At 42.7% G+C, this 25024-nt stretch overlaps 1 protein-coding gene across 4 annotated transcripts in view; it reads left to right on the top strand.

Annotated features, from left to right (window-relative positions):
* CCDC127 (coiled-coil domain containing 127) overlaps positions 1 to 24822 on the top strand; it is a 28123-nt gene extending 3301 nt beyond the window's left edge. Inside the window, exons 2-5 of one of the 4 annotated variants that reach the window (XM_069958267.1) lie at positions 4113 to 4139; positions 4718 to 4793; positions 6711 to 6844; positions 23573 to 24822. In XM_069958267.1, coding sequence (XP_069814368.1) covers positions 6730 to 6844; positions 23573 to 24243 — 786 coding nt within the window. In that variant the 5' untranslated portion in view covers positions 4113 to 4139; positions 4718 to 4793; positions 6711 to 6729 and the 3' untranslated portion in view covers positions 24244 to 24822. Of the gene's footprint in view, positions 1 to 4112; positions 4140 to 4717; positions 4820 to 6710; positions 6845 to 23572 lie in introns of all 4 variants that reach the window. The other 3 variants (XM_069958268.1, XM_069958265.1, XM_069958266.1) reach the window with 3 other exon arrangements.
* Positions 24823 to 25024: the final 202 nt, after the last annotated feature.

The raw sequence follows: 25024 nt of genomic DNA, 5'->3' as shown, positions 1-25024 counted from the left end.
ATTATTAATTTTATTTATATCATCAGTTGCTGCCTTCGCGTTTCCCTCGGATATACACATATACATTTATCATTTTTATAGTTATGTGGTTTTAGGTGTAATCTTAACCACGTTATGTTTGTGAATATGCCCCTTGTTCACACTTATGCAATGCACAGCGTTTTTTCTATATGGTGACTCCATAGTCAGTTGGTGTGTATTTTCCACTGTCCATACATATCTAATTATAACATTTACTTATTAGTATATAACAGGTATGTTTTGGAATTGCTCAGGATTTATACAGGGACATACAGTTTGCATATACACTTATATAAATATAAATAAAGATTGTTGCAATTTTAACTGTATGGATGTTTTCACATCCATGTTTCCATGTATACATCTATTGGTATCCTAAGAATATGTAGATTTATCATCTATTACCATTATGTCCATCTCTTACTCGGCTGTCTGTTTATCCGAAAATGTTTTTACTGTTTACTTTTGTACATATGTATTTTGTAAATGGAAGTGCTTAGAGTGGTGGCTACACCAATAGCACACCATATATTCATTTATTCACTCCCTCTGTTATTTAAATCACCTGGTTGTAAGGTATTTAGGAAGGAATGCAGTGGGGTGGGATTATCAGTGAAAAAGAGTGCGCATGCGCTCGAAACGCGTCTGAATCCTGTGGGGTCCCTGCACTATGGTGTATCACATGCTTGATTTGCAATGAAAAATAAAGGCAACGTTCTTCGCAAGTGCTGGATCATTGTTTTCCTTGTATATATGAGGAGAGAACCTGTAACCAGCCCCCTGTATATATGAGGAGAGGACCTGTAACCAGCCCCCTGTATATATGAGGAGAGGACCTGTAACCTGCCCCCTGTATATATGAGGAGAGGACCTGTAACCAGCCCCCTGTATATATGAGGAGAGGACCTGTAACCAGCCCCCTGTATATATGAGGAGAGGACCTGTAACCAGCCCCCTGTATATATGACAGCTGTACGTACACAGGTGAATAAACTTGCACGTATTCACTTGATTGGAGTGCCGTTTACTTGCCTTGATTTCTTATCCTGTGGAGCTGGGGGTCGACTACCAAGGACGTGCACCCACCGGCCCAGCACAGTGCCGTTCAGTCATCATTTTTCTTCATATATGTGTGTATATATATATATATATATATATATATATATACACACAATTGTGCTGTTTTTCTTCCCTATGCATCTTTTCACTCCCTGGTTTCCTCTGTGAACTGTGACCCTGCTGTTGCCACACAACAGTTCAGACACTTTTCCACAATCCCCCTTTCTGCATGTGAAGTGAAAGCCAACTGCCAGTACTAATGGGACAGATCATGTGACTGCTATTCAGCTTAGCATAAGTGACCCAAGTGAATGCCTGGGGGCCTTAAAGGGGTTGTCCAGCAAAAATCTTTTTCTTTCAAATCAACTGGTGTCAAAAAGTTATATAGATTTGTAATTCACTTCTATTAAAAAATCTTGTCTTCCCATACTTATCAGCTTCTGTATGTCCTGCAGGAAATGTTGTTTTGTTTTCAGTCTGACACAGTGCTCTCTGCTGACATCTTTGGCCGAGACAGGAACTCTGTCTTGGTTTTCTTTGAATCCCCATAGTAAACCTGTCCTGCTCTGGACAGTTCCTGTCTCGGCCAGAGATGTCAGCAGAGAGCACTGTGTCAGACTGAAAATAAAACAACATTTCCTGCAGGACATACAGGAGCTGATAAGTATGGGAAGACTTGAGATTTTTTAATAGAAGTAAATTACAAATCTATATAACTTTCTGACACCAATTGATTTGAAAGAAAGAGATTTTCGCTACAGGTTATCAAACAATGCAGCACGTTGGGGGATTAGTCAGTCTACAACTCTCAAATTATACATTTTGAGAAATGCTTGTACATGTCAAATATGTTTTATTTAACATAATGCATTAGTATTTCTTCATGACACCACCCCTTTAAGGCTTGCTTCACACTTCTGATCTGGAAGCTCAATCACAAGTTGCATTCATTTTGCAGGATCAGAGTGGCCAAAAAAATCCTGCAAGCAAATAAACGGATGCCAGATGGAAACCTGACAGACCCCATTAAATTAGTGGAATCTGTAGGGTTAGGGTGCCTTTACACAGAGAGATTTATCTGACAGATTATTGAAGCCAAAGCCAGGAACAGGTCATAAAGGAAAGGCTGAGAATTCTCCTCTTAAATCCATTCCTGGCTTTGGCTTTAATAATCTCTCAGCTAAATCTCTCTGTGTAAACGCACCCTGACTTTTCCCAATTTGTGCATGTTTTGCCTTCAGGAAACCATATTAGAACTGACTACTGATAGTGCTGCAGTTTTTCTTCCAGTTATACTATCTGGAGGTCTGACTGCTAGGCTGTGTCTATAAAGGGATATAGCTGTTTTATTAAAGTGACTCTGTACCCACAATCTGTCCCCCCCCAAACCACTTGTACCTTCAGATAGCTGCTTTTAATCCAAGATCTGTCCTGGGGTCCGTTCGGCATGGGATGCAGTTATTGTCATAAAAACAACTTTTAATCCTGCAGCGCTGTGTCTAACGGCCGGGGCTTACATTTGTATATGCATTAGGCTGGCACCACCTCTCCGTCTTTCCTCCCCACCCTCCTCAGCATTAGGAATGATCCAGGAACATTTACTGCTGTTTGAGCTTTGCACAGGTGTATTAACGATCCAGCCCATGTTCATTATACACACAGAAGGGGAATAGGAAGCAATCTGCCAGGAGCATTCCTAAGGATGAGGAGGGACAGAGAGGTGGTGCCAGCCTAATGCATATACAAATGTAAGCCCCGGCCGTTAGACACAGCGCTGCCGGATTAAAAGTTGTTTTTATGACAATAACTGCATCACCTGCCGAACGGACCCCAGGACAGATCTTCGATTAAAAGCAGCTATCTGAAGGTACAAGCGATTTGGGGGGTCAGATTGTGTGTACAGAGTCGCTTTAAATAAATGTTAAGCTACTTGAGGCTTTTGTACATAAAAAAGCCATAACACAGATACAGATCTGACATATGTCTGTGGCTTATGGGGACTGTCGGGTACCAGCATTTTGTCTGCCTTTTTGATATGCAGTACCATGTTTGCTGTCACATTACGGACCCTTTGGGTAAACAGAGCTTTGTCTAATATATAGTACTAATTGCATAAGATCTTTGCTTGCTGTCACTAAAGTTCCTGCAAAGTTAAAATCTATCCTGGTCATGGGATGGGCACACAGACGCATGACTTGTTACAGGATATAATTGCACTGTAACTGTGATACTGAAAGTATATTGGGACATTGTACTTTCCATTATGTAAAGTATAATGTCTAGTTGTGGAAATGGGAATGTGCAGCAGATATATGACCGCTCCCCTCTGGATGGGTAGCCTCTCCCTGTGTGCAGACAGTGAGGTCAAGTCTAATTGTAGGTGGCTGCCTGCCTGCACAGAGTAGTAGGGCACGTATAATAATTAATATTTTGGTTATAAAATAATAATTAAAAAGTACCTGTCATTAAAAATAATGTGTCAAAAGGCGTTTAAAGTTATTGATTGCGGCGGCTCTCACTGCCTACATCCCCTGCGATGAGGCGATATAGCCGGGGAGAGAGCACAGCAGCAGCACATTACACTCCACTGCTGTATCTCCTGATCAGCTAATTCCTACAATGTAAGTCTATGAGGCCACATTGTTGAAATTAGCCGGTGGTTGGGGAGTGGATTGCATGATCGCCATGCTCTTTCCCAAACTATATCTCGTGATACCAGCGAGTCTCGGCAGTGAGAGACACTGTGATCAATCACTTATGACATGTCAGAAGTTATTTTAATGAGAGGTACTCTTTAATATAAGAATATAAATTATTATTTTATAAGTTTGAGGCCATTTGGGTTCCATGGTGGCTGGTCCTTGAGTTGCTGGAGTCCCGGGAGCTGGTGCGTTGAACTTCTCATGTTGATCCCTCTTTGTCTACCTCTCTTTCCCTTCTCCTTTCCTTTTTATTTTTTATCTATTTTTCTCTCTTCTTTTTTTTTCTTTAAACACTTATCTATTTACCTTTTTTTTCTCTCTTTTCTCTAGGTTATTGGTAGGATATAAGGCCTAATGGTATGTTGGGATAATATTGTCAGGGGTTGAGTTTATGTGTGTTTTTTTGCAACTATGTCCTGATGGATATATTATTTAATAAAAATGAGTTCATAAAAATAAATTTGAATCAGATATTTACAGCTTGGAACTGCTGTTTTCATTATATCACACCTTGTTTCACATAGTATGTATGTTCTATGTAGTTCAAAGTCAAGCTTGTGACTAATGTCATATGCTGTTTTTGTGAACCTTTATAATAAAAACAGATTAAACATAAATTAACATAAAGCACAACTCAAGCATGCTCCAGTCCGTCCAAACTCGAGTTTGCGGCATTTGATTACAGGTGGCTGCAGAAGTTGGATGCAGCCCTAGGAAGTCTGGGAAAATATGGATATAGTCTATGGCTGTATCCATGTTTTCCAGCCAGCCTTAGGGCTGCATCCAACTTCTTCAGCCACCGGTAACCATATGCTGCAAACTCGAGTTTGGACGGACTGGAGCATGCTTGAGTTGCACTTTTCTCTAATAGTGAAACTTGGGGACTGTATCTGATGTACTTTATTGTGTTACATTAACATTTCTTTTACATACAGAAATGCCAGATGACGCTGCCTGATCAGACTGTTTATCCAAGTATTCCCAGGCTCTTCAGAGCAATTTGTGCTTTTGGTAAGGTACATAGCAGATATATTCAGGTAAAATCAGTAACCACCGTATTTGTACAACACTTTCAGTAGTGTACATGTTATGATGTTTCATTCTGCCCCCAAGGACAAAAATTCTGGTTTTTATTCTCCTTGGTTCTCATTGGTTGATTCCTACTTTAATAATTTTATGACAGTGCAAATAACTGGAGAGAATTATGTAGAGAGAGTTATACCGGGCCTCTCTCTCTCCAAGGCCCTTGTAGGAGCTGCATGGTCTGCCTCTGTACATACACCCTTGCACACATGTCTGGCAGTTAGGGCCCATTCATATTGTGGTTCTTGCTATGCATCAAGCGTACATGTTTAAATGGCTGAAAAACACACTGAAATGTATTGCATGATGTACTCATAGACTTAAATTGTTAAAATGCAGTACAAAAACACATACTTTTGACTATATTTTTCTTTGTTTACTGTACATCTGTATCCTCTTTTTGGATGGGATCGCATTACATCAAGTACGCGTTAGAGCAAAGCATGGCCTTTATCAGCCCCATCAAGCTGATAAAGGCCATGCCTGGCCGAAACACGTACTTGATGTAACGTGATGCATATTGCACTGAATAAATAAGCTCATATTCATCTAGTGAGTGGCAGGTTCCTTGTATATATACTACTGGATCTCACCGCCTCGTGCACTACCGACCAGCGTCTTCCTACTTTCTATGTGCTGCCTTCTTTCTCTCTATGAGGAATTGCCCATGAGGGCAAACACAGTAGAGGAAAACATCTGTAATTGAGTACCAGTGATAGACCCCGTAGACAATTTTTTTTTTTTTTTTCCCTTGGGGGGCGGGGGGCACCTCAGTTCCTTAGCCAACCCAATATGGTGCACAAAAATCCTAATGAATATATGCTATATGGCTATATACAGTGCTTTCTCGAAAATAAGATGCCCTCCAAAAGTAAGACACCCCAACCGTCCTACCGTCTAGCCTAAAGTAAGGCATCCCCCTGAAAATAAGGCTCCCCCTACTGTAAATTAGGGCACTCTCTAAAAGTAAGCCCCCCCCCCCCTCCGAAAGTAAGGCTGCCCGTTGCCACCCGCCACCACCCAGGACTTACCTAATCCCCTTGTGAAGCTTCACAGTTGGCTCCGCAGGCAGCTTGCTCCATGGCCCCAACGTCCTCTGCACATCCTGCCACATGCCACCGCTCGTCCCGCTGCTAATGCGCTCCTGCAAGAATGTGCGTATTCCGGGGGGTGCTTATTTCTCTTCCACCTCCGGGGGGAGAGAAATAAGACATACTCCGAAAATAAGACAAAGAGGGAGTTTTATCAAACTGGTGTAAAGTAGATTTGTCTTAGTTGTCCCTAGCAACCAGTCAGATTCCACTTTTCATTCCTCACACATTCTTTGAAAAATGACAGGTGGAATCTGGTTGGTTGATACGGACAATTCTACTTTACACCAGTTTGATAAATCTCCCCCTTAGTGCCTGTTTCTGAGCAAAAATTTATTATAAGGCACTGCCTTCTTTCGGGGAAACATAGTATGTGACACGTCCCACTGTACAGTAGGCTACATTGCAGCTTCTGTCAGTGGTATAAGTCAGGAGACTCCCCAGTGGGTCCCTCCACTGTATAGCTATGCCTGATGCCACTATGTGTCATACATCATGCATAGTCTCCCATGGTAAAACAAAACTATACTTTTTTTTATTTTGGATCCCATTATAGCACAGAGGTCTGCACTTTCGAATTCAGAACAATGTATATGGCAAACAGACACCACAAAGATCCTAAACATAGGTGAAAAATATGTGAACCTAGCCTTGGTTTCTTTGGTCTGTCAGCATGTGTCTGCATGTTTAATAAATGCATGGTACAAATTTTTATTTATTTACTTATTGCTTTTTTTTTCTTCTATTGTTTCAGAGTTCTAAATTAAACGCCAATGAATAATTTAAACAACCCACCCCAGTGGAACATTCATCCAAATGGAGATGATGGAGAAAGGAATAAGTGGAACTATGCTTTGCTGGTGCCAATGTTGGGACTTGCTGCTTTTCGTAAGTTTAAGTTGTGTGCTTAGGCTGGGTTCACACTATGTTTGTGCAATCCAGTCTTTTTCATCCGTTCTTGCAAAAAAAAAAAAAAAAAAAAAAAGAAAACGGAAGGAATAACGCACGCATTTGTGTGCATCCCTTTTGATCTGTTTTTCCACTGACTTCCATTATAAAAAAACGCATAAAAACTGATCCTTTTTTTAATGAACACAAAAGCGTAGTCGACCTCTTTTTTGCACCCATTAAAAAAAACGGATCCGTTTTAATCATTTATTTATAATGGAAGTTAATGGAAAAACGGATGCCCACAAATGCATACGTTTTCAATCTGTTTTTCAATCTGTTTTTTGTAAAAACGGATTGCAAAAACGTAGTGTTAACCCAGCCTTATCTGTACTACATAAGTATATATATGTGTGTGTGTGTTTGTGCAATGCAATGTGTTTACTATTCAGGCTGGTTTTACTCTGGCTCAACTTTAACCCTTTGATGACCAGGCCAAATTTAATTTTTTTTCACTGTTGCTTTTTCCCCTACTTGTTTAAAAGGCCATAGCGCTTGAATTTTTCACCTACAGACCTACATGAGCCCTTTTTTTTGGAACACAAATTATACTTTGCAATGACAGACTTAATTTTTCCATAAAACGTGCAACAAAACAAGAAAATTTTTTTTCCCATTTCAGGGGAGTTTTGTGTTTATGCAGTTCATCTTATGGTAAGGTGAGAGTCCGATGGCTGGCACTTCTAGTTCCACAATTAGCAAGCAGCTCAATAGGCAGGACATTGTCTCCCGGATAGTATGTGTGGCTAGTGGAGGTGCTCAACGCCAAAAGATACAGTCCAACATAGGCAACTGTAGAAGAACAGGAGCAGTCACTCAGCACAAATGATGCCATATGATACTTTATTCGTCCGGGGATGAATACAGCAGGAAACGGGGAAGGTGAAGGAGCGGGTGCAATCAGACAAACATTTTCACGCGGTCACACGCTTCGTCAGGTAATCCTATGGTAAACTGACTGTTATGTATGTTTCTTTTTTATCACTTTTGATATTATTCTGGATTTGATGTAACTAAAAATCAGCAATTGTGTGCTTCAGCATTTTTTTGCACTCGCGCCATTTACCGAGCAAGATCACGAGTGCAGTGACTTATTGGTTCAGGCAATTACCCATGCGACTATACCAAATATGTTTATTTTCATTTATAAAATGGTAAAAAGGCTGGTGATTTAAACTTTTATTAGGGGAGGGGATTTTTTGTTAACGAAAAACCTTTTACATATGTACTGCATACAGTACAGACCAAAAGTTTGGACACATCTTCTCATTCAAAGAGTTTTCTGTATTTTCATTACTATGAAAATTGTAAATTTACACTGAAGGCATCAAAACTATGAATTAACACATGTGGAATTATGTACTTAACAAAAAAGTGTGAAAAAACTGAAAATACGTCTTATATTTTAGGTTTTTCAAAGTAGCCACCTTTTGCTTTGATTACTGCTTTGCACACTTTTGGAATTCTTTTGATGGGCTTCAAGAGGTAGTCTACTGAAACGGTCTTCCAACAGTCTTGAAGGAGTTCCCAGAGATGCTTAGGCTGCATTCCCACGTTCCGTGATCCTGACGGATCACGGACGTGGAATGCATGAGTCCGGAGTCCCCCCGCGCCCGGACAGCATCTGTAATTAGATGCTAGGAGCGGGGGAGACTGTATTCATAAGCGCCGTGATGTAGTAACAGCACCGCGCAGCTGATTCATTACAGCGCGGCACTTATGAATACAGTCTCTCCCGCTCCCAGCATCTAATTACAGATGCTGTCCGGGCACAGGGGGAATCCGGTACATGCATTCCACGCATGTGATCCGTTAGGATCACGGAACGTGGGAATGCAGCCTTAGCACTTGTTGGCCCGTTTGCCTTCACTCTGCGGTCCAGCCCACCCCAAACCATCTCAATTGGGTTTAGGTCTGGTGACTGTGGAGGCGTAGCACCCCATCACTCTTCTTCTAGGTCAAATAGCCCTTATACAGCCTGGAGGTGTGTTTTGGGTCTTTTTCCTGTTGAAAAATAAATGATGGTCCAACTAAACGCACACTGGATGGAATAGCATGCTGCTGCTAAGATGCTGTGGTAGCTATGCTGGTTCAGTATGCCTTCAATTTTGAATAAATCCCCAACAGTATCACCAGCAAAACACCATCACACCTCCTCCTCCATGATTCACGGTGGTAACCAGGCATGTAGAGTCCATCCGTTCACCTTTTCTCCGTCGCACAAAGACACGGTGGTTGGAATCAAAGATCTCAAATTTGGACTCATCAGACCAAAGCACAGATTTCCAATGGTCTTATGTCCATTCCTTGTGTTCTTTAGCCCAAACAAGTCTCTTCTGCTTGTTGCCTGTCCTTAGCAGTGGTTTCCTAGCAGCTATTTTACCATGAAGGCTGCTACACAAAGTCTCCTCTTACCAATTGTTGTAGAGATGTGTCTGTTGTCAGATCTCTGTGTGCCATTGACCTGGTCTCTAATCTGAGCTGCTCTTAACCTGCGATCTCTGAGGCTGATGACCATCTTCTCCGCAGCAGAGGTGACTCTTCCTTTCCTGGGACGGTCCTCATGTCAGCCAGTTTCTTTGTAGCATTTGATGGCACTTAGTGACACTTTCAAAGTTTTCCCAATTTTTTGGACTGACTGACCTTTATTTCTTAAAGTAATGATGGCCACTCATTTTTCCTTACTTAGCTGCTTTTTTTTCTTGTCATAATACAAATTCTAACAGTCTATTCAATAGAACTATCAGCCGTGTATCCACCTGACTTCTGCACAACACAACTGATGGTCCCAACCCCATTTATAAGGCTAGAAATCCCACTTATTAAACCTGACAGGGCACACCTCTGAAGTGTAAACCATTTCTGGTGACTACCGCATGAAGCTCATCAAGAGAATGCCAAAAGTTTGCAAAGCAGGAATCAAAGCAAAATGTGGCTACTTTGAAGAACCTAGAATATAAGACATATTGTCAGTTGTTTCACACTTTTTTGTTAAGTATATAATTCCACATGTGTTAATTCATAGTTTTGATCCCTTCAGTGTGCATCTACAATTTTCATAGTCATGAAAATACAGAAAACTCTTTGAATGAGAAGATGTGTCCAAACTTTTGGTCTGTACTGTAGATCCACGAGATCAGTGATCAATTGCTCTGGCCTGCTGAAGCCCTGAGCAATGCATTGCCTCTCCGCGATGCCACAACTAGACCACAGTGGATAGCGGTCCCCGGCTGCTGATAGTAGCCAGGAGAGTGGCGGTTCAAAGCGTGGTCATGGCGTGACACAAACCGCTCCCCCCAATGCGACCCATGACATACGGGTACGGCATGGCCAGATGTTAAAGATTGGTCACTCTGCCTGTCAGTGTGCTCAGAGGGGATGATTGACAGGCAAAGAGACCCATTATTGGCCTCTCCCTGTCAATCATCCCGCCAAGCGCGCTTACAGTTAGAGAGCGGTGACTAGACATGGGCGGGGAGCTGCCCAGATGACTATCTCCTCGTCTCTGCCTGGCGCGCACCCGGTAATAAAACCTTTTTTTTCTCCAGTACACAGCTTCTGTGGCAGCCGCGGCCGATATGTGCCGTAGGCTGCTCAAGAGCTGTATACAGTGCTCCAGGGAACCATATCAGCCCTTTTGGGCTGATAAGTTCCCTTTAAAGGCCCTTATACATGGGTTAACTATAATTAAAGGGGAACTCCGTTTAACCGTGTTCAATCGCCACCCATGATGTCAGCTTGTTTGTAATAGGTTTCTATTACATGACTTGTACCATTTGTCTGCAGCACATCCTGACTTACACCCTGAGGCTGGGTTCACACTATGTATATTTGAGGCTGTATTTGGTCCTCATGTCAGGTCCTCATAGCAACCAAAACCAGGAGTGGATTGAAAACACAGAAAGGCTCTGTTCACATAATGTTGAAATTGAGTGAATGGCCGCCATATAACTGTAAATAACTTCCATTATTTCAATACAACAGCCGTTGTTTTAAAATAACAGCAAATATTTGCTATTATATGGCAGCCATCCACTCAATTACAACATTATGCGAACAGAGCCTTTCTGTGTTTTCAATCCACTCCTTGTTTTGGTTGCTATACAGCCTCAAACATACAGCCTCAAATATACGTAGTGTGAACATAGCCTAAGGGTATAAACCCACACACCGTATATGCAGCAGATATGCAACAAATACGCTGCAGATTTGTTGGTACAGATTTGATGCTGTGTTCAGTTATTTAGATCTAATCTGCTGCGAGTTTGCTGCGTATCGCAGCAGTAAATACGCTGCATATAGGGTGTGTGGGTTTATACCCTAAAGCTGCACTTCCTTCCCATTCCCCATTAGATTTTTTGTTTCGGTGTGAAGCAGATAAAGGCTCGGTTCACACGGAGTAAAACTGGCGGAATTCGCCAGCCTCTGTGTCATACTGGCAATCTATGGGAGGGCTCACGCTCCTCTCTCAATGCAGAAGAACTGACATGTCAATTCTTTTGAAAGGAGAGAGAGGAGGCGCGTGAGCCTCCAATAGACTGACAGTATGACACGGAGGCTGGCTCCACCGCGGAATTTCGCCAGTTTTACTCTGTGAGAACGTAGCCTAAGCCAGCGATGGGCAGGTACCACAAGATGAGGCGGATTCTTGGCAGTTGGCTCTGAGTGCAGTGCATGCTGGGAAATGTAGTTTCCTGGCTTGGTGCCATGATGTAAAACTGAAATAATTTGTTAAAGTTTTAATCCAGGGCTCAGAGCATCGTAGGCAAGTGGGGAATATGTCAAATGATCAATGGAGGGTCTGTGAGTACACCTGTATGCTTTTTGTCCATTTTATTTTTTATGTGATCACTGAAGTTTCCCTTTACATAGTTACATAGTTACATAGTTAATACGGTTGAAAAAAGACACATGTCCATCAAGTTCAACCAAGGAGGGGATGGATACAGGGAAGGGGGAGGGGTGATAGGTTCTATACATATGCATCTATATTATTTTGCTCTAAGAACTTGTCTAGCCCTGTTTTGAAGCCCTCTACTGTTTTTGCTGTGACCAGATCCTGTGGTAGCCTGTTCCACAGATTCACAGTTCTCATGGTAAAGAAGGCTTGTCGCCTCCGGAGATTGAACCTTTTTTTCTCCAGGCGGAGGCAGTGCCCTCTTGTCCTTTGAGGGGGTTTTCCCTGGAACATCTTTTCCCCATATCTCTTGTAGGGGCCATTTATATATTTAAATAAGTTAATCATATCTCCCCTTAAACGTCTCTTCTCCAGACTAAACAAATGTAATTCTTTTAATCTCTCCTCATAACTAAGATGCTCCATTCCCCTTATTAGTTTAGTTGCCCGTCTTTGTACCCTCTCCAGCTCTAGAACATCCTTTTTATGAATCGGGTTCCAAAACTGGACGGCATACTCCAGATGGGGCCGCACCAAAGCTTTATAAAGCGGTAATATTATATCCCTGTCCCGTGAGTCCATGCCTGTTTTAATGCATGACAATATCCTGCTGGCTTTAGAAGCAGCTGACTGACATTGTGTGCTGTTCTGTAGTCTATTATCTACAAGTACACCCAGATCCTTCTCCATCAGCGACTCTCCCAGAGTAACTCCCCCCAGGACATATGATGCATGTGGGTTATTAGTACCCAGGTGCATAACTTTACATTTATCCACATTGAACCTCATTTGCCAAGTGGACGCCCAAACACTCAGTGTGTCTAAGTCATCCTGTAACATCTGCACATCCTCCATAGACTGTACTGTACTACAAAGCTTGGTGTCATCTGCAAAGATAGAAACATTGCTGTTAATTCCATTCTCAATATCATTAATAAACAAGTTAAACAGAAGAGGGCCCAGTACTGACCCTTGGGGTACACCACTTATTACCGGGGACCATTCGGAGTAGGAATCATTGACCACCACTCTCTGGGTACGATTATTAAGCCAGTTTTCAATCCAGTTACACATTAAATTTTCCAAACCGATAGACTTTAACTTACCCATCAGACGTCCATGAGGAACTGTGTCAAACGCTTTTGCAAAATCCAGGTACACGATATCCACAGCCGCGCCGCCATCCAGGCTTCTACTTACCTCTTCATAGAAACATATTAGGTTGGTTTGACAGCTTCTGTCCTTAGTAAAGCCATGCTGGTTATCACTTATAATACTATTAGCCACTACATATTCCTGGATGTAGTCCCTTATAAGCCCCTCAAATAGTTTCCCCACAATGGACGTTAAGCTTACGGGTCTATAGTTACCTGGGGAAGTTCGAGAGCCCTTTTTGAAGATCGGCATTACATTTGCCTTACGCCAGTCCCTCGGCACAATACCAGTAAGCAAAGAATCACGGAATATTTCATACAAGGGTAGTGAAATTACAGAACTGAGTTCCCTAAGAACTCTGGGGTGCAATCCATCAGGCCCTGGAGCTTTGGTTACATTGAGTTTGTTTAATTTATCTTGGACCATATCTATAGTAAACCAGTTCAGTACTTTACATGTGTTAGCAGCACTGGCCCCACCCACCTCAGTACTGGCCCCACCCACCACAACTCCATCCTCTTTTGTATATACAGAACTGAAGAACCCATTAAGTAACTCAGCTTTCTCCTGATCCCCAGTTATTAATTCCCCGTCGCCATTATTTAGGGGTCCTACATGCTCTGACCTTGGTTTTTTTGCATTAATATATTTGAAGAATTTTTTGGGGTTCCTTTTGCTTTCTATAGCTACCTGCCTTTCATTGTGAATTTTTGCTGCTTTTATTACATTTTTACAGGTTTTGTTGACTTCTTTGTAATGTTTAAATGCTACAGCTGACCCCTCTGATTTATATTTTTTGAATGCCCCTTTTTTCTCATTTATAGCCCTTCTAACCTCGGTTGTAAGCCATGTGGGATTGGATTTTAACCGTTTATATTTGTTACCCATAGGAATATATTTGGCAGTACAGTTATTTAATGTGGATTTGAAGATTTCCCATTTATTAGCTGTATCCGTATGTGACAACAGCCGCTCCCAGTCTATGCCCTGAAGTTCTGCCCTTAACCCAGGAAAATTGGCCCTTTTAAAATTAAGAGTTTTTGCCCTCCCAACATGTTTTTCTTTTCTACACTTTAAGCTAAAAGTCACTATATTGTGGTCACTATTCCCAAGGTGTTCATGGACAGTGACATCCCCAATCAGCTCAGCGTTGTTAGAAATAACCAGATCCAACAAGGCATCACTTCTAGTTGGCTCCTCCACAAACTGGCCCAGAAAATTATCCTGCAGGAGGTTAAGAAATTCCCTCCCCTTTGTGGTTTTAGCTGAACCGTGACCCCAATCTATATCTGGGTAGTTGAGGTCCCCCATTATCACTACTGTTCCCTCCCGGGCAGCCCGCTCTATTTGTCTATTCAACTGGCCATCTACCTCCTCAGTAATGTTGGGGGGTCTATAGATTACACCAAGAATAATTTTTTCACTCTTTACCTCCTTCTGTAGTTCTACCCATAATGCTTCCACATCATCACAGTCATCTCCCACTATTGCATCTTTTACACTCACTTTAATATCATTTCTGACATACAGACATACTCCTCCTCCCCTTCTGCCCACCCGGTCCCTTCTGAACAACGTAAATCCCTGAATATTGACAGCCCAGTCATGTGAGGAGTCCAGCCATGTCTCAGTCACACCAACCACATCAATGGACTCCTCCAGAACCAAGGCCTCTAGCTCCCCCATCTTGCTGGCTAGGCTTCTGGCATTAGTAACCATACACTTTATATTACCATCGAGTAATTTAATGAGTGCTCCCACTTGTTGGCTGATTAGATCTTTTGTGCCACCATTAAAATCTTCGTTATGGGATGCACATCTCTCTAAACAGGAGGTGTGCAACTGCTGTTAACCCTTAGAAGACCCAGGGTGTATAGTTACGCCATGGAAGTCTGTCCCCAGACGACCTAGGGCGTAACTATACGTCCTGGGTGTTTCTCCCGCTATGAAGCGTGCTCTGGAGCGGAGCGCGCTTCATAGCAGGTGGGGGCCGGCTGATTGCAGCCGGGACCTCACCGGTAATGACACACTGCAGCGATTGTGCTGCCGCGTGCCATTAACTCCTTAAACGTCGCGGCGTTTAAGTGTAAGTGACGGGGGAGTCCCCTGTCACTTACCGATCGGGACCCCCGCAGTGTGACTGCGGGGGTCCCGATCAGTAAAATGGACTGCCGGAGGTCTCTCACCTGCCTCTGTGCGGTTCGATCGGCGCTCTGCTGCACTAAGCCTGCACAGGCAGGCTCAATGAGCAGATCGCCGATAACACTGATCAATGCTATACCTATAGTATATGATCAGTATACAAATCAAAGTACTGTATGTAAAAGTCCCCCAAACGGACTTCAAATGTGTAAAAAAAAAAAAGTTAAAAACACTATTACACTAGCCCAAAACCCTTCCCCCAATAAAAGTTGAAATCACCCCCCCATCCCATTATATAAATAAAACATATAAAAATAAATAAACAAATAAACATATAATATACCGTAGCGTGCATAATTGTCAGATCTATTAAAATATAACAAGCGTCATTGCGAACGATAAACGGCGTAGACGAAAAGAGGGATAAAAGTGCGCGGATTACCGATTTTATGTTACATTATATATAAAAAAAGATTTATAAAAAGTGATCAAAACGTCCGATCTTCACAAATATGATATTAATAAAAACTAGAGATCATGGCGGAAAAATTTTATAAGCGTCACAATAGGGCTATTTTATTTATAATTAATTGCCAAAAAAAAGGATTTCATTAAAAAAAAAATATATAACATTAGAGAATCTGCGTAACCTGCATATGGTTGTGTTCAGGCTGACCTATAGAATAATAGTACCATGTCGCTGTTACCATATAGTGCATTACGTAGACACAGGAACCCCCCAAACGTTACCATATTGCATTCTTTTTACGATTTTACGATTTCACCAATTTATATCTTCATAAATATTAATTTTGGAATTCTGTCATACATGTTATGGTAAAATGAAAGATGCCATTACAAAGTACAACTATTCCTGTAAAAAACAAGCACTTAACATGGGTTGTAGATAGAAAACTGAGAGTGCTAAAGCTCTTAGAAGGGGAGGAGGGAAAAACGAAAACACTCAGATCAAAATTTGCGCGGTCCACTGGGTCATTTTGGGCCTGGTCCTCAAAGGGTTAATACATTTTAACCCCTTAACGACATCGGGCGTAAGTGTACGCCCCCGCAGCGTGGTACTTAACGCAAACGGGCGTACACTTATGCCCGATGTTTACGGGATCGCTGTGTGTAAACACACGGCGATCCGGTAACGATGGCTGCTGTAATACACAGCAGACCATCGTAGCTTGTCGGCACGGGGGGTGGATTACACCCCCCGTGCTGACGATCGCTGTAATTGGCTGATTTATTCAAATCAGCCAACTACAGCGATTTTCCGGTTCCCGGGTCATCGGTGACCCGGGGCCCCGGAAATCAATGGTGATTGGTGCTGTCCGAGACAGCACCAATCACCATTACTGTGTGTAGTGAAGGGGGCCATGGTGCCACCCCCCAGATCGCCGCTATTGGCCGGCCAGCCCCGGACGGCCAATGGCGGCGATCACAGTAAAAATAAATATTACTTTTCTCTGCACCCCTCAGCTAGTTAGCTAAGAGGTGCAGAGAAAGTGTGTGTGGTGTGTGAGCACCATACTCACCGGATCTCGGAGATCTTCGTCCAGGTACTTGTACTGCCCCCTAGCAGCTGACTAGTGTATATCATACACTAATCAGTGGCTTTGGGGTGAAGTAGTATTTTTTTTTCTTTGCGCCCTTCCGCCGCTGAGTGCTGATCAGCATCGCACGCAAGTGTGCCGCTGATCAGCAACTCCTCTTTTTTGGCGTAGGTTTTTTTTTTTCCCCCCCCCCCCCCTTTTTTTTCTATATCCTACCGCCACTGTCTGCTGATAAATGCCGCACTTATGTGCGGTATTTATCAGCAACTCCTTTTTTGGCATAGGTTTCCCCCCCCCCGCTTACTGTGAAAAACACGTATAAAACACTACATTACACTACACTACCCCACATTACACTACTTGAAATAAATTTTACACTACACCACTACACTACATCACATTTACATACCCCCCATACACCAATCCCCGAATAATGTCCCAGAGAGTGTTTTCGGTGGAGGAGGCATACGCGCTTATTGCCTCCGACACCAAAACGGCCAGTGAGGATAAATGGGGGGATCCTTCTTTCCTCCATTCATCCTCATCATCATCATTATCATCATCATCATCATCCAGTGATGATGACTTTCCACCTAGGCGTCCAAGGAGGACGCCTCGGGCTGCCCGCCAGACACGTCATCCCATCCCGTCCCCTGCCCCCCAGACAGGTGACCCCATCCCGCCCCCTGCCCCGCAGACACGTCATCCCATCCCACCCCCTGCCCCCCAGACAGGTGACCCCATCCTGCCCCCCGCCCCCCAAATAGGTGACCCTATCTGGACCCCAGACCCCCAAAATCATCAGCCCTGGATTCCTGGCTTTATGGCAACGGCGGGAATCCAAATTAACCCCACAGGTCTCAGAGAAATAGACTTTTTCAAGCTCTATTTCTCTGATGACTTTGTAAATTTGATGGTGGCGCAAACAAACTTGTACGCGCACCAATTCCTGGCCCAGAACCCCTCCTCTTCTTTTGCTAGGCCCATGGCGTGGACCCCTACTGATGCAGCCGAAATGACAAAATTTTGGGGGCTCCTGCTGCACATGGGCCTAGTAAAAAAAAAACACAATTCGGCAATACTGGAGTGGGGATATTATGTATAATACCCCGCTTTACAGTATGGCCATGGGACGGTTTCGATTTGAAGCCCTCCTAAAATTCTTGCATTACAATGACAATGCAAGGTGCCCCCCACGAGATGATCCCTCGTATGACCGACTGTACAAAGTACGGCCGGTCATAGAGCACTTCTCAGCCAAATTTACTGAGATGTATATCCCAGAGAAATACATCTCAGTAGATGAGTCCCTCCTGAGCTTCAAAGGAAGACTCCATTTCCGCCAGTACCTTCCCAATAAAAGATCGCGGTATGGCGTGAAACTATACAAACTCTGTGAGAGTACCTCAGGGTACACTTACAGATTTAGAGTATATGAGTGTAGGGACACCCAAATCCAGCCCCCAGAATGCCCCCCCATCCTCGGAGTTAGTGGGAAGATCGTTTGGGAACTGATCTTCCCACTGCTGGATAAAGGTTATCACTTGTATGTTGATAACTTTTATACCAGCATCCCCCTGTTTCGGTCCCTCGCTGCCCGAGCTACTGTAGCTTGTGGCACGATCCAAAAAAATCAAAGAGGCCTACCAAGTCACCCTGTTAGACAAGTAATGCAAAGGGGGGAGAGCAAGGCCTATGCTTGTGAAAATATGTTGTTGGTCAAATATAAGGACAAGCGCGATGTCCTTATTCTGACCACAATTTACAGGAATAGCACCACCCCTGTCACTGTACGTGGTACCACAAACGTGGTGAACAAACCTGATTGTGTTCTAGAGTACAATCAGTATATGGGAGGAGTTGATCTCTCAGATCAAGTCCTGAAACCATATAACGCCACGCGAAAAACCAGAACGTGGTACAAAAAGGTGGCCGTACATCTGGTACAGACAGCGATGTACAACGCTTGTGCTGTACCGATATGCCGGCCACCCGGGGAAATTCCTTGAATTCCAGGAAGCAGTAATCAAAGCCCTGATATTCGGCAGCCACGGAGCGGGCCCCGGCGCTTCTGGATATGAAGGACCCCGTGTCGTACAGGGACAACATTTTCCAGGGGAAGTCCCCCACACTGGAAAAAAGGGGAGATCCCAAAAGAAGTGCAGAGTGTTCCGTAAAAGGGGGATCAGGAAGGACACCATTTACCAGTGTGACACCTGTCCTGATCCCCCCGGCCTCTGCATAAAGGATTGCTTTAAAGCGTACCACACGTCATTGGAGTTCTAAATTATCTAAATTCTGTCCCTTATTCCTATTTCAGGGGTCACGTTGATCCAGGGATTATTCTGATTGCCATTATGGAGTCGGGAAGGAATTTTTCCCCTGTAATGAGGCTACTGTCTGCCTTACGAGGGTTTTTTCCCTTCCTCTGGATAAACACAGGTTGAATTTGATGGACACCTGTCATTTTCAACCTTATAAACTAATAATTGGCCCAATACCCCCAAATTAATTAAAATTGTCCCTTTTCCCCAACTAAATAGACATGGCCCCCATTCCCATTAGAGGATGCCATGATGCAATTAGAAAGCCCCTGTGCGGCCAGGACAGTACAAACCCCCCACAAGTGACCCCATTCTGGAAACTACACCCCGTAAGGAATCTAACAAGGGGGGCAGCGGGGATATGGCCCCCTGGTGACGGCCACATTTGGGACGTGAAAATGAAAAAAATTGTATTTTTCATCTTCACAGCACATGTTCTACATATGTGCCCGTCACCAGTGGGGTCCATATGCTCACTGCACCCCTTGTTAGATTCCTTATGGGGTGTAGTTTTCAAAATGGGGTCACTTGTGGGGGGTTTCTACTGTCCTGGCAGCACAGGAGCTTTGTAAATGTGACATGGCCTCCATCCTCCATTCCAGCCTCTAAATGGCGCTCTGTCTCTCTGGTGGCTTGCCCTGTGCCCATATGGCACATTATATCCACATGTGGGGTATTTTCGTACTCAGGGGAAATTACCCTACACGTTTTGCATTTATTTTCTCTTTTAACCCCTTGTGGAAATGAAAAAAATTTAGGCTAGACCAACATTTAGTGTAAAAAAAAATAAAATTTTTACACTAAATCATTGATCTAGTCTTTATTTTTTCTTTTTCACAAGGGGTTAAAAGATAAGAAAAACCACTAAATGTGTAGCGCAACTTCCACCAAGTATGAAAATACCCCACATGTTGACATAAAGCGCCAGGCGGGTGCAGGGTAAGCCTCCGCAGGGAGGAAGAGCCATTTGGCTAGAATGGATGGTGAATGCCATGTCGCATTTACAAAGGCCCTGTGTTGCCAAGACAGTGGAGGCACCCCAAAAGTGACCCCATTCTGGAAACTGCACCCCTCAAGGAATGTAACAAGGGGTGCAGTGAGGATATGGACTGCTTGATGACGGGCACATTTGTGCTGTGAAAATGAAAAAAGGAAATTTTTCACTTTCACGTCACATTGTTCCCTATTTGTGCCCGTCACCAGTGGGGTCCATATGCTCACTACACCCCTTGTTAGATTCCTTGAGGGGTGTAGTTTCCAGAATGGGGTCACTTGTGGGGGTTTACCACTGTCCTGGTAGCATAGGGTCTCTGCAAATGCAACATGGCCCTTGAAATCCATTTCAGCCAAATCCAGCATCCAAAAGCCAAATGGCGCTCCTTCCCTTTAGAGGCCCGTCTTGCGGCCGCATGACGCTTTATGTCCACATGTGGGGTATTTCCGTACTCGGGACAAACTGCTCTACACGTTTTGTGTTGTTTTTTTTTTTTCTTTTAAACCCTTGTGAAAATACAAAATTCACGGCTAGGCCAATTAAGTGTAAAAAATTTTATTTTTACACAACATCATTGATCTAGTCTTGACATTTCTCATTTGCACAAGGGGTTAAAAGAGAAGAAACAGAACAAAACATGTAGAGAAATTTCCCCCTAATACGGAAATGCCCCACATGTGGACTTAAGGTGCTATGCGGCCGCAAGACAAGCCTCCAATGGGAAGGAGCGCCATTTTGCTTCTTGGGGCTGGATTTGGGTAGAATGGATTTCAAGGGCCATGTTGCATTTAAAAACTCCCTGTGTTGCCAAAGCAGTGAAACTCCCCCCACAAGTGACCCCATTATGAAAACTACACCCCTCAGGGAATGTAACAAGGGGTGCAGTGAGCATATGGACCCCACTGGTGACGGGCACAAATGTGGAACAATGTGGCGTGAAAATGAAATATTACATTTTTTTACACTATAATGTTGGTTTAGCCTTGAATTTATCATTTTCACAAGGGGTTAAAAGAGAAAAAAAACACACAATGTGTAGAGCAATTTCCCCCGAGTCCGTAAATACCCCACATGTGGACATAAAGCGCCATGTGGGTGCAGGGCAAGACTCCGAAGGGAAGGAGCGCCATTTGGATTTTGGAAGCTGGATTTCACTGGAATGAATTTCATGGGCCATGTCGCATTTACAGAGCCCTCGTGCTGCCAAAACACTGGAACCCCCCCACAAGTGACCCCATTCTGGAAACTGCACCCCTCAAGGAACCTAACAAGGGGTGCAGTGAGGATATGGACCCCTTGATAACAGGCACATTTGTGCCTTGAATGTGAAAAAATGAATTTTTTTACTTTCACGTCACATTGTTCCACATTTGTGCCCGTCACCAGTGGGGTCCATATGCTTACTGAACCCCTTGTTAGATTCCTTGAGGGGTGTAGTTTCCAGAATGGGGTCCCTTGTGGGGGGTTTCCAGTGTTTTGGCAGCATGAGGGCTCTGTAAATGCGACATGACCCTTGAAATCCATTCCAGTGAAATCCAGCTTCCAAAAGCCAATTGGTGCTTCTTCCCTTTGGAGGCTCGTCCTGCGCCCGCTTGGCACTTTATGTCCACATGTGGGGTATTTCTGTACTCGGGAGAAACTGCGCTACACGTTTTTTTTTGTTTTTTTTTCCTTGTATCCCTTTGTGAAAATGAAAAATTGAAGGCTAGAACAACGTTTTAGTGTAAAAAATACATTTTTCTTTTTTCACGCCACATTGTTCTGAAAATCTGTGAAACACCTGTGGGGTCCAGATGCTCACCGCACCCCTTGTTACATTCCTTGAGGGGTGTAGTTTCCAGAATGAGGTCCCTTGTGGGGGGTTTCCAGTATTTTGGCACCCCAGAGCCTCTGCCAACCTGAAGTGGTACAGTCAAAAATGACCAAAGATAACGGAGCCATTGAAATTCACTAGGCGCTCCTTTGTATCGGAGGCTTGTGGTTGCGTCAAACAGCGCAATAGGGCCACATATGGGGTATTTCTATAAACTGCAGAAACGGGGCAATCAGTATTGGGGTGCATTTCTCTGGTAATGGGTTTATAATTATGAAAAATATTGAATTACAATAAAATCTCTGCACAGAAAATGTCAAATTTCTTACACACTTAGCTTTTATTTCTGTGACTTCCCTAAAGGGTTAAAAAACTTTCTGGATATGCTTTTGCAGAGTGTGGGGGGTGCAGTTTCTGAAATGGGGTGCTTTGTGGGGCTTTCTAACATACAGTCCCCTCAAATACACTTTAATGGTGCGTTCACACCTACAGGATCTGCAGCTGATTTTCTGCAGCAGATTTCATTTAAATAACTGAAACAGCATCAAATCTTCTGCAGATCTGCTGCAGATCCTGTAGGTGTGAACGCACCCTAAACCCGAACAGGTCCCTAAAAATATCTGATTTTGAAATTTTGCAGAAAATTTGGAAAACTGCTGCTAATGTTTTAAGCTTTCTATTGTCTAAAAAAATATTAAAGATAGTTTAATAAATGCCGCCAACATAAAGTAGACATGTTGCTAATGTTATTTAATATATAATTTATGTGGCATAACCATTTTTTGTATAAGCAGAAGAGTTTCAAAGTTGGAAAAATGCATTTTTTCACAATTGTTCACGTTATTTTGGGTTTTTTCATAAAGATTCGTTATGAGTATCGACTCCAATTTAGAAATTGGAAGTACAATATGTCACGAGAAAACAATCTCAGAATCAGCCGGATAGGTAAAAGCATGCCGAAGTTATTAATGACTAAAGTGACACAGGTCATATTCATAAAATTTGTCTCTGTCCTTAAGGCCATTTCAGGCTCTGTCCTTAAGGGGTTAATGGCAAAATACGCACGTTTTTTTAAAGGGATTTTCTGGACAAAATGAACCAGTGGACAAAATGAACAACACTGTTACACAGTGAACAGAGACAAACTGCTCCCTGTTCACCAAGTAGTGCGGGCACCAATCAGTGACAGTCACTGATTGGTGCCCGCACTACTTGGTGAACAGGGAGCAGTTTGTCTCTGTTCACTGTGTAACAGTGTTGTTGTGTAACTGCATGCAACTCGGCTTCTGTTCACTTGAATGGATATAGTAGTCATTAATTTTTATGTGTAGGCAGCGTATGGCCTGTTTGCAGGCTTACAGTGGGAGAAGGCTAGTAAATAGAAAGATATAAATTACAAAATTGGAATCAGGGTCTCAAGAAATGTACCTATTACTGTAAGGCTGGGTTCACACTGCGTTTTTTTAATGGACACAAAATTAGTGTTTACTTTTGTGTCCGTTAAAAAAAAAAAACGGATCCGTTTTGATCAGTTTTTTAATAATCGAAGTCAGTGGCAAAAAAGGATCAAAACGGATGCACATAAATGCATGCATAAAGGGATGGAAAAAAACGGATTGCAAAAACGCAGTGTGAACCCAGCCTAGCTTAGAGAGGTTTCAGGGGCGGCCAAGTCACTTTAATTGATTAGTTATTAATTCTGCTGTTTGTTTTTTTTTTTTTCATTATAGTCAATATTTTCTCAGAAACAGGTCATATGTGAAATGTATTGTTCTGATTTCCAGGGTGGATTTGGTCAAAGGAGTCAGAGAAAGAAATTAGGAAAGCCAAAACAGAATACATTGAAAAAGTGACCACCACAGAGAAGGAGCTGGAATCAAAATACCGAGACATTATTTTGGAAAACCGGCGTGCTGTGGCTCACTTAGAAATTGAACTTGAGAAAGAACAAAACCGAACTCTAAGTTATCGCAATGCCCTCATAGCTCAAAGCAGAAAGCTTGTTGAAGAGCGAAAGCAGATGGAGAATGAAAGAGAAAAACTAAAGCAGGAAATAAAGGAAGCCCAAAGGAATAGCAAGGCATATGCCAAGTATGAAAGTCACTTCAAGAAGGAAGAAGAGTGGCAGACGAAAGCTAAAAGCTTGTTGAAAGAATTTGAGGAAGCTCTGAAAGAGAGACAGAACATTTATTGCAGTTTGATTATTCCTAAAAAACACAGATTTGAAATGGAAAAAAAAATGCTTGTCAAAGCTGCTAGCAATCCAATAGCTGTAGAGATGGGGATGCCAGATGGCTTAATTGACATTTTTAAACATGACAACCATTGTGCTGTACTGACAAACACCAATAAGCGTGAAAATGGCAGGCTCATGTGGGTCTACCTAAAATACTGGGAACTGACTGTGGACTTAAAAAAATTCAAAAAATTAGAAGAAGCCATAAATGGGGAATAGGAAATGCTTTAAGAGCAGCTGTGTGGACATTCTATATATCAAACAATGGAGTCTATTTGATTATCTATGTATATCTTCTTGTCTATATTGTATTGTAAATTACAATAAAATATGTGGCAAGTAATCCACTAATCTTCAAAATTATGGTACTGAACAAGACCGCGTTTAGCTGACTATAACTGAATCCACTGTGGACCTGCTGTGCAAAGAAGTTTTTTTCCTTATATATGATATTACAGGTAATATCATACATATAAGTAAATTCTAAATAAACAGTAACATTGCGATTGTGCCAGATATATCAAAATATAAATACATAATTAAAAAGTCTAGTTGGCAATTCATATAATATATTTTAGATCCAAATAAATATTAGCTCAGGTAACTTAATATATATTGACCAAGCGTTAAGTAATCCCACACAGGAAGGTGGCCGTGACCACACACATTACCCTTCCATATATCACTCAGCGCCTTTTCAGGAGGAATGTGACAATCTACAGAAATGTGTGCAGCAATTTGTCATATATCCTCTAAAGGGGTTTTCCAGTGCTTTTCAATAAACTAGCATTGCATTGACTTTTGTTGTGGGTTCTACATACACTTTCTTTTTTTATTTGCTGTGCTTCATGATGTCATAGCATGCATTATCAGGTGGGTGGGGGCAGGTGGAGTACCACATGGATTCAAATCTGTCCTTGTAGGTGGAGTTAAAGGGGTTTTCCTGGTTATTTTGACATTCCCTCTACTGATTTTGTCTTGTCATAAAATCTATATGTCT

The sequence above is a fragment of the Dendropsophus ebraccatus genome, chromosome 2, assembly GCF_027789765.1.
Source record: "Dendropsophus ebraccatus isolate aDenEbr1 chromosome 2, aDenEbr1.pat, whole genome shotgun sequence".
Classification (NCBI taxonomy): Eukaryota; Metazoa; Chordata; class Amphibia; order Anura; family Hylidae; genus Dendropsophus; species Dendropsophus ebraccatus.
The sequence above is the reverse complement of the archived record's forward strand: the minus strand, read 5'-3'. Positions and strand labels throughout refer to the sequence as shown.